At 40.5% G+C, this 11,278-nt stretch overlaps 1 protein-coding gene across 1 annotated transcript; it reads right to left on the bottom strand.

Annotated features, from left to right (window-relative positions):
- Window positions 1–192: 192 nt before the first annotated feature.
- Window positions 193–2,282, bottom strand: SARC_11623 (hypothetical protein). The gene has a single exon (XM_014294286.1). It carries the CDS (start codon window positions 2,023–2,025, stop codon window positions 772–774), a length of 1,254 nt encoding a protein of 417 aa, XP_014149761.1. The 5' UTR covers window positions 2,026–2,282; the 3' UTR covers window positions 193–771.
- Between the last annotated feature and the right edge of the window lie 8,996 nt (window positions 2,283–11,278).

The following is an 11,278-nucleotide window of genomic DNA, read 5'->3' on the forward strand; positions in this document are numbered from 1 at the left end:
CAAATATATATATGTGTGTGTGTGTGTGTATATGTATGTATGTATGTATGTGTATGTAATGTATGTGAGTGAGTGAATGTGTGTTTTTTTGTTTGCACATAGGTGTGTATGTGTGTGTGCGTGTTTATATGCAAGTATGTATGCATGCTTGTGTTTGTGTATCGTGGGATGGAACGATCATTATATCCACTGGTTTTTGTTTAATTGGGACAGCATAAACCCTTGATTAACGAGATTTCATGTTTATAATATACCTTCTAGAAACAGACACCACAGACTTATGTTGCGGTCTTCTCAGCTCATTCCAACAGACAACATACGTAAAAGACTATAAAATCAACGATAGACTGGCAATCTGTGCATTCTGTTTATGCAGATGCGCCGTGAAAACGGTAAGTGATATTTTCCCCCACATTCCTGCCTAGTACTAGATTCCCCTTTCACCCCATAGAAGCACTCCACACTTTCTTTGATATCGTTGCTCGTCAGCACCAGTGTGTATACAAAGTCCGCACACATCATGACTCAGACCCGCTCGTGCATACTCTCTGATGCTGTCGGTGCAACTAGCGTAGACTTCGCTTCTCATCCACACAAGCAAAGTATGAAGCACATGATACACATCTCCACTTGGACTCGCGTGTATATACTGTACCATGCCGGTGAATCCGAATGCGTGAGGCATCCCCGGCCGCTAAACTAAAGTTGCCTAACTGTACACGTCCACTTTCAATATTTGCACATACCATACACGTATGTATATTATAATTTCTACGCTTCCATTTCCGTCGGCGTATCCATTTCGACCTCTTCATCCTCGTCCAGAGCCGAATACCTTGTCCGGTCAAAGGCGCCTCCAGCACTCTTGCTTGCCCTAAAGTCTTGCGAGTACCTATCATCGTACGCAGGTAGGTTGTAGCCAACTACCCTAACCATGAGATGACCTAAGGCACAGCACATTAGACCTACTAGCACACCCACAAACGCGTCGATGAAGTAATGGAACCCGCACCACACTGTCGCGAAGATAAGCGACGGGTTGGTGAATAGATAGACCAATCCCAATGGTTTGATATACAAAAGCGCCAGCACCAGTGCAGCTGTGGTCATACTGCAGTGTCCCGAGGGAAACGCTGTACCGCTACTACTACCCCCCTCTACCAGGAAGTGCGTAACACGTGCGAACACAAACCCAACATCTTCGGCTTCGGGTCTTTTATCCGGATACGCCCAGTAGGGTCCCGCGACAGGTATGACAAGATAACACACTAGGCACACTAGATATACCATAACTTGCACCGTGCTGATTATGTCAAAGTGCTCGTGTTGAATGAATGCCCAAGCGATCAGCCACGTACCTACTAGGATGATGTAGTAGAAGAAGTAGCAGAAGTGCAACCACTCACCAAATATAAGGTTGAATGTTTGTCCTGTCAGTGACCTTAAGTAATACCCCGTGCCATCCTCTACTTTGACATTCCCGAATAGACCAGCGTCTATAGCCTTCATTTCGTTATCATAAAAGTCCTTTGCCGCATCAGGATACAGTGCAGCGATCACCTTACCATCCTCGCCGTATATATATATGCAGGCGATCAGGCCATATATATCCAGTAGAAACCCTATTATAAGTTGTGTTGAGACCTGGAAAGACCTATTTGTGATCCTGAAAGTGAACGATGTCTGATTCCGCGTTTGGACTAGATACCATCTGCCGTATACAACACCTACTAGAAGTAGTATACGTACCACTATGCCACCCCATATCCGAGCGTACGCCACTAACGGTATTGTCAACGCCAGATATGTCAGTACTAATAAATCTACGGGCTTTAAACACCTGATCACTTGTCGCACATTGCTCATCTTGATGTCGCGTTTGTTACCGTTGCTATTTCTCCTAAGGGACAAGTTGGGGACTGTGATGGTAGTCTCGACGTAGTCTTCGTCAGTCGGGCAGTGGGTGTCGAGATCAAACCCGGTTGTGTGCAACTCTTCTTTATACGCGTCCTCAGAACTAGCCATCGAGACGGTCTGCCCAATACTTTTAACACCTATCCTATCACCGAAAGATGCACCTTGAGCTCTGTGTTTGTGCAAATACGCTTGGATCCATACCCTCTATAAATTGCGGACTATTTAGAAGTACATAGCCTACTAGTAAATTCTAAATACATATATAAACTCGGGTGTTCATATCAGTGCCGCTACACACGATTTCTATTTAGTGCTTATTGCATTCACCGGCTGTCGGATGGCTGGTACAGTTGTACTCGATACTGAGAGCATAATAGTATTCACAATTTCACATTTATTGTCCCATATAAAAATACAAACAGTCTGAGACTCTCGAGTCATAACTCATACATACAGTCCCTCTGCTGCGAGAGAGAGTGGACTCCAAGAAATGAAGGACCAGATGGAGTCCCGTTGGGTATTCTCAATCCGGTTTTTTAAAATAGGAGAAGTTGAGCGTAAACGCTTTTTTATTAAGTTTCAAAAACTAACTTTTTGGACCAAAACGTTTTATATAAATACGGGTCAAAGAACAGAAATTAAATCGATCCTCTCTTGTGCAAGAAGTTGTTGTGCAAATTTTGAAACGAACACCCTTTCACTCTCACAGACTCACACACACAACTTCACAAGAGAGAGAGAAGAGCGGGAGAGAGGGAAAGATTCTCTAAAACTTTGCACCGCAGGGCTGAATATGAATCAATATAAACGTTTAACGCTAACGTGTACATTCCAAAAAAAAATTCGTTCCAAACAATATAAAAAGTTTTTCATTCGGTTTGTTTCACAAATTCACACATTTTACTCCAATGAAATTCAGATAAAGCACAGTGTCTAAAAATAGTTACTAATAAAAGTATCAACCTCCACGGTAACGGATTTTTCCTCATTTAGTTTAGGTGCATTATCAGATTATCTATCCACAACAACGACAACAATTCAAAACTGTAAAAGCGTTTACGACGAATTTCAACGTATGTATTTGTTTTTAATGGAAACTAATTCAGGCGAGTATATGATGAATGAGATCAATTACGACTGAATGTTAAATATCGTTTACGACATCCACAGATGACTTTTTTGGGTCACGAACTCAGTTTCACGTTGACGACTTTTGTGGAGAAGTTGGATCTGAAGTAGGCACTTGACAGTTGACAGTTGACGCTAATAATACGGACTTCTATTTTAAGTATGTAAATATTTCTAATTCACTATTCAGAAGGCTATGTTGTATTGATGTAAATATGTTGTATTTACGGTTGTATCAGTGTGTACTGTATGTGTGTCTAATTCACTATTCAGAAGGCTATGTTGTATTGATGTATGCTGTATTGATGTATTCTACTATTCTTGCTACCAAATTGAAAGCAGACGCTTAACCTTGCACTACTGACTGATGTAAATATCACCATCTTTGGGTTTTTTCAGCCGGAGTGTAGGCTACGCATTTGAACTTTGTAGAGCTAAATAGCGCACCAGTTCGGAAGTAAATACTTGAACAAATGCGACTGGGTATAACATAACATCTTTTCTCGTTCGCGTCTATATCGAACATGAGTATATACGTATTTATACACGAACGCAAATAGAATGGTACTTGGATGTGACACATACTTCAATACGCAAAAGCTATACGCCAAGGTATGTTCGATAATGTGTATAGAATATGTGCAACCTTGCGCAGCACTCACAGCTTGTTATAGAAGGTTTGACGGCCCATAAACATATTTTGAAGTCATTAAATTGTCTAATATATGCTGTATCCCTGCTATATTGCAAGTTCAAAGTTCTCGTTGTGTAACACATACACGCCTGTTTTTCTGGTATTGTCTATCATTTGCGCCGTTTTTGAGTGGTGTGCCCGTGGCTGCCTTTGTCAATACACAACTTTTTCAATAATATGCGGTTGTGCCATCGATACTCAGCAACGTTATACATAGTTGTACCAATTCTAATAAATCAACAACAGTACATGTGCTATTGAATGGATTTATTTCATTGATTAGCAATATTTAGTGTTTAGTTTGTATGTTGCTACGACCACAAGCTTGTGGCAACCTCAACGGGCACATCAGATCGCTACTTCACCAAGTACTCAGTGTTTGTTGACAAATCGCGCTATTAACATAACTACGGATTCACTTTCATCGGTATGTTACAGTGACACAGCATATATCCCCCTCGCGCCCGGCATGGCAGCAGTGTTGTTCATAGCAACTACTACTACTGAAACCACAATTGTAATACGTTCATCTGATCACAATAGCTGTTAAGCCTACCGGATTAAGTGCTCTTGTACAGAACAATCCGTGTTGGTTCCTGCCTTCACCCCAATCGTAAAGTGAAATGAACCCTAGCTCTCAACATTCCCCTTCTGACGTCGCGGATAAATTGCGCTTGCATTTTTTTATCGGTGGAAAGTTAAAAAATATATTCAACGAGGGCGAAGATTATATTAATGATGATACCATATTACATATCTATACGTATATATCTATAAGTGTGAGGGTGTAGGTGCGTGTATAGGTTATGCTGTTATCATTAACATAATCATGTATTATATATATATTTATTTAGATTTATATATATATATCTATATTGTATGTTTGTATGTATGTATGTATGAATGTATATATATATATTACTATGTATCTATATATTACTATGCATCTCTATATATTACTGTGTATCTATATGTATCTATGTATACATGCTGTTCATATATGTAAATATATATATGTGTGTGTGTGTGTGTTTTTGTTCTGAATATATGTATCTATGTATATGTACATATATATATGTGTGTGTGTGTGTGTGTATCTATATATATCTATATCTATATATACAAACGTGTCTTATAAATATTTATATATATATATATATATATATGTTATGCATTTGTGTTATATTTATATATGTTGCGTATATAAGTGTATATGTCTAGTTGTTTATCTCTATATATATAAATGTGTGTTTGTATGTGACATATAAATATGTATTGTAAATATATATATACATATATGTGTGTGTGTTTATGTAAAATACATATTTATATGTGTATATAAAAATATTGGTATGTGTGTAAATATATGCATATGTATATATATACATATATGTATGTATATATATATATATATATATATGTATATATATATATATCGATATGTATATATGTGTGTGTGTATACATATATATATATATATGTATATAATACACTATTTATGTTTATATATATGTATATATATATATACCTTCTATCTGTATGTATATATGTATTCATGTGTGTGTATTTATATCTATATCTGTATCTATATCTACATATTTATACATGTACAAAGTTGTGCTATGTGTACATGTTTATTTCTATATATATATATATGTCTAGGTATATGATGTTTATAAATGTCTACATATATGTTTATATATTCTTATTTATATTTACGTTTATATATTCTTATTTATATTTACATTTAAATATACGTACATTTTTTGTTGATATATATATGTGTGTGTGTGAGTGTGTGTATATATATATATATATATGCGTATTTACATGTTTATATATATGTATATATATATTTATATGCGTATTTACATGTTTATATATATGTATATATGTATATATATATATATATATATATATATCGGTCCTTGGTTTACATACAGTGCTTTGAATTATGTAAAAATTTAAATTACAAGATCTACTGATCTATATCAAGTGATAATTGTATGCATTATACATCCTGCTCCAAAGTATTCCATGATTGGTCAACCCCGATTTTGATGCAGTTTATGCACACTTCGATTTTAATTTCGTTCATCGATCGACAACCTAACAAAATCAACAACAAAAGTATCTTTCTAAGATTAAAAAGGTGAGCTTAGTCGATAAATACTGTACTCAAATAGTTTAAATTATGCTGCCTAGGTACATGTCAATAAACATTTCAAGCGTCAAGTGTTGTATTAGTGCACCACAAAACCATTCGAATAAATGCCGTATTTACAGTAGTCTGTGGGGCAGGTGACTGATTGTATTTCAGTTCTGAATCTCAACTTGTGAAGATTTGAAGGACATACGTATATATGACATCGCGCATCAAAAAGACATTATATTATCACTGACACCATTGATAAGATGTAGTAGACTGTATGCTGAGTTTGCTTTCAAGGAACTAAGATAAATGTTTCATGCTAACTTGACTACTTGTGTACAAAAAACTCGACTATATGTTTAGGTCCTGACTAATGATTCAGGTTGACGCTCCAGGTCTTGAGGAACCATGTGTTCATCCTATGTCCTGCGTCGTCTACAGTCTTCAGCTTGTGAGTTGCTGAAGCAATTGCTCGAGCCGGGTGGCCATGTAGAAAAAATTGAATGACAAAATCAACCAACCTATAACTAGGTTGGCTGGTTCAATCATTCACCTTATTTTATACTACAGCCAGACCAGGGAGCAACAAGTGTGACAGTTGCAGGTACATGTATTTTATCGTGTCGCTACTACACACACACACCCAGTCTTCGCTACTATATGTACAAGGAAATAGCCGTAAGTAGCACATTGGAGGCTGAAATACGAAGGGGAGTGGCACTAAACAGCTGGCATCAGTGCACGGAAATACTTTACCCGACCAAAGACGAAGTTTTTTTCTCGTTCAGTACGATAACTTCCAAACATGTAAACCTTTTAAATATTAGAAAACGCCGTAGTAGGATTAGTAACATGCACATAATTCGCACAGAAGCACAAAGACTCATCAGTATCTAAAAATTATTCAGTTTGTGTGGCCCTATTCAAAGGCGAGTTGGGACCAAACAGTTCTCGCTCCAATACAGCTATGCAAGAAGCACATCGCAGGAATACTGATGCGAAGTACAGCGACAACTTCACGACAATGATGATCCCATTTGTCTGCAACGATAGAGTTAAAACATAACCAATCATCATATACAGAAGAAGCAATACTTCAAAGAAGTACATTAAGTATCAAATTTTTTAATATGCACTCTATATTCCTTGTTAAGGACATATGCCCATTTTATGCAAGAAAGTACTGTGCGTAACAAACGCACAATGCGTCCAGTTTCCACAATATTTGCCATTAGATGATGGGTAGATCATTGGAATCGACATAGTCAGTGTGCTCAGTGCTTATCGAGGGCTATCTTTGTGTCCACAACATTTGTTTTAACAATGTGATTTTGGGGCAGAAGTTTAGTATTGCTTAAGTCGATCAAGGCGTCCGCCGTACCTTCAGTTTAGTACAGCAGTAGACGGGACAAAGCCCATAATGTATAACCAGCTTGTGCTAGTACGGCTTAGGATGTAGCCATCTAGATCGGCTGGGAGTGTGGCAGTGGTAACCGAAACTAACATGACCTCTTCGCACATAACGACTGTGGTCGTGGAGGTGGTTGGAGTAGACCGCTGTGTGTCAGCCCGGTCGGCAAGCCAAAACGAATATACTGTTTGCAAGGTCAATCAGAGAATAGAAGGTATTGGTTGAAGTATTCAAACCAAGCTTCTGTTGCGCCACTGTCGCTCGAAGCCACGCTGTGAGTATATGCGTGAACTTGTCATGCTGACCACACAAGGCATGTAAGATTATCTTCGCCTGCACTGGCTGTTGCATGCATACAGGTAGGTTTGTTGGAGTGCCGTGAGCATAGCATCCCCACCGTGAGAATAGCATCATCGGTAATTGATTTTATACATGAGTGATCCTTTAAAATGGAGCGATCGTTGTCAGAGATTGTAAATATAACCTAAGGTAGTGGATCAGCCGGTTCTATCCAAAAGTACCAAGCGGAACCTTACACTAGAAAGGTAGCACAAAGCTAGCTGATGACTAAAAATCCATCACTAAGCCACTAGTAAGCTAGAAGTATATTTCGGTTATTGCCAAGTTGATCTCATACGCTTCGAGTCCGTATTGACCGGTTGGGCACGCTGAGCAGGTATAGTGCAATTAGTGGGGGGGGAACACTGTCTCTGCCTCAAGGGTTCTCATCCTGAAGGAAAACGTTAGGTTCAGCGGAGATGCCTGTGTTTGCAGGGAAAAGAACATTCTCTAGGCCCAGAGGTGTGTACTAAGTCTAAGGGTACATTATTGGTGCAGTATCGTTCAGCTGCTATGTGATGCCAGCATACCGTTTGCTGAGAACGATTCAGCGTTCGTTACTAGCAGCAGTACCGGTTTAGGTTGCGCAGTGGTGTAGGTCAGAGGTTCCGATGCTGCTCACATCCTAGAACGAGTTTATTCTTCCAGTTCCATAACTTCACATTGGGCGAGTTGTTCATGCAGTGTGCGCGCACGGTTTGCGACAGCCACAAGTCACATCCTACCTGTGTTTCCAATGGGAGGGGGAAGGTTGTGCGGCTAACTCGGCGCCAGAAAGACGGGTAAACATGGCAGAGATTGTTACCACTACGAAGACCCATCATTGTGGTAAAATCCCAATTTGGCTTGCCCACACCACCACCCTCCAACCACGGTGGAAGAAGCTATCATCATTGCGGTGAAAAATTATCGGGACTTCTTGTAAGGGACGAATAACCCAGTGTGAACCAGTCCATATTCGACCAAAAAGATACACAATAAACCGCAGTATCGGCATCTTTACCCTGGAATTGGCAGGACAGGAAAAGGAGTATGCTATCCCAAGGTGCAACTTGTGTTATATTCAGCCGTGTATGCGTCTCTGACCGTAATCACCAGTGCTATCTTCAGTACAGTGAACTACTAAACAATAGTTGTCGTGCCAAGTCGATCCAGTCACCATTTTTAGCTCAGTGTCTGTCGGCTTCCAACATATCCGTTGGCGGTTCCCAGTTTCCGTATTGTGAGGAGAAAACACACATAACACGCTGTTACCCGTCATTAACGCCTGCAAAAGCTGTTGTGACCTTGCCTAATATACATTTCACTGCAACGGTAGAATCAACCGATGTGTTCGCCACTAAGAGGAGCTGATCGATTTGGTCCAAGCAGCGAGACAGGTAGTTTCTAATATCGTAAAGGGTCCTTCAATAAACTTGGGTACCTGGGCATTCCCAATGATACGCATCCTTTGATGCTTGATCGAACGGGAGTAAGCATATCGGTCAAGCATCAGTAGTATTAGAGTACACCAGGAATTCCCAATATGAACGATGTACAAGTGGTGCCACTTTACGGACCACTAAGCGAACCGCAAGGTTGCCACTACTGGTACTCGATATCAACAGCTCAGAAGGGATTAGGTACTTCGTACGGCCGATGGTGATACCAAAGTCTGTTGGCGCAACTGAAGAGAGAGCATATCTGGAGAAACCCTCGTGGTCGATGTGGATGTGGTCTTGGCAGGTAAGGCGGCAGCTACAACTAGAACTGTCACGGAAGGGACACAGGTTGTAGTCAGAATACTATAGTACGTAGTTTATTTGATTATTTTAGGTCTATTATAAGTTTTACAGTTTATCAGAATAATCTGATAAACTGGGTTTTAGGGTTTTGCTGTTTTTACAGCACATGACTGATGACTCATTTTGAGAGTCATTAATCTTAGGATTACTGTTTACAATTATTAATAAATGAACAACGTCCCCCTCCCTGAGGAGGGAGAACGTTGAGATATAGTTACTCGACGTGTACTTGCTACATTTTTAACTATACTTTGGAAAGTTGTTAGTTTATTAATAATTGTGAAATATGCTAATTTATTTAAACTACTTGATAGTATTAAATTGAAATTTATTAGTTTTTATACGAAGAAAGAACTTTGAATGTAACAGCAGAAGCAAGATGACGAGATCGCTAGAATCTACCGACGGAGGAGGTCGATAGAGGCTCTACTAGCAGTGACGCTAGTGCCAGGATGCCGTCCTTGCTGTCAAATAGTGACAGCGGCCCGGTAGAAACACAGAACAATACTAAGAAACATCTGCCTTAGGAGACTTCGGGCGACGGGATGTACGAAGATTTTCAGCAGAACCTACTAAAACATTGCATAGTTCAACTGTTAGGGGAGGCTCTCAACGGCCGTACGTACGAACGCACTTTACAGTTGCATCCCAAGTGACAGTTGATGAAGACGCATGAGCTTATCCAGTTGTTAAGTCCCGACATCCAGGACGCGCAGCAACGCACTACGGCACGTACACAAAACCGTAACAATCGCGACGGATCACAGAGGAATGAAGCTCGTGACTATACCAATAGCCGCCCCAACCCGCAGACGATGCGAGAGCAGGCACAAAACTGGGCACAGCGACCACAACCGACAGCACCTACTACATGCGCTGGATGTCAGGCACAAGCTCCACCAGGGGCGCGTCATATTCCACGCTGTCATCATTTCCTGGTAGTTCCACCAGGAGGTGCGGAGGGCAGGACACGTTCGTATGACAACAACCGGGCATCACGAGACACACAACCAGCATATAGATCACCCGCAACCCGAGCCTCAGGGCAGGGTCAGGTTACTAACCCGAGCAGAGAATTGGCTACCTCTCGCCCGACACCTCAAGTACAGGTGAACGCGATTACGTCCGAGAACAGTTTCGTACCACCGTCGGCAGCGACAGAGGTACATGTCAATACGATACCCACGGAAGCCTTCGACCCTGCAGCGATGGAAACAGACCAGGACCAAGGTGATTGGGAGTCGGTGAACGACCAAGCATGAGAGGTGAGGGTGTCTGAGTCGGATAGGAGCTTCACATTTGTTAACACTATTAGGGACGTAATGGCGATACAGGACCCATTGCTGTCGTCTGATAACCGTGTTAATATCCAAGTGCAAGTTAACGGACGGATGTTCAAGGTGTAGTAAAAGTCCCCTTAAACCACTATCAGTGTGGAGTTAGAATTAGTTTACAATTGATTCACACGAGGTGAATTATTTGTAGACCAAGTAGACAATCAAATATAAGAATAAATACACCGCACTGAGCCTCAGGGAGACTCAGTAGGTTTTAGTATCGTATTTTGATTTGTTTACTACATTTTTACGACTAGTTACTTTAGGTGTATTATTCGATTTTATCTCGAGGATAATAGTGGACGGAGAAGTTCGTTTTATTGACAAATTACAGGAGTTGATTTCCCTCAGAACCAGTCGAACAAACGGGTTGGATTCACATCCAACTCGGGCCGAGGATTCAAGCAAGGCGTATCCTTCAATAAGAGTTTGCCCGCGGTCAACACCATTACGGCTCTGATAGACTCGGACGACCAGCAAACGGAGCATGAGGAGACCACGCCTACAGACACACAC

Source organism: Sphaeroforma arctica (genome assembly GCF_001186125.1).
Source record: "Sphaeroforma arctica JP610 unplaced genomic scaffold supercont1.1791, whole genome shotgun sequence".
Taxonomy (NCBI): Eukaryota; class Ichthyosporea; order Ichthyophonida; genus Sphaeroforma; species Sphaeroforma arctica.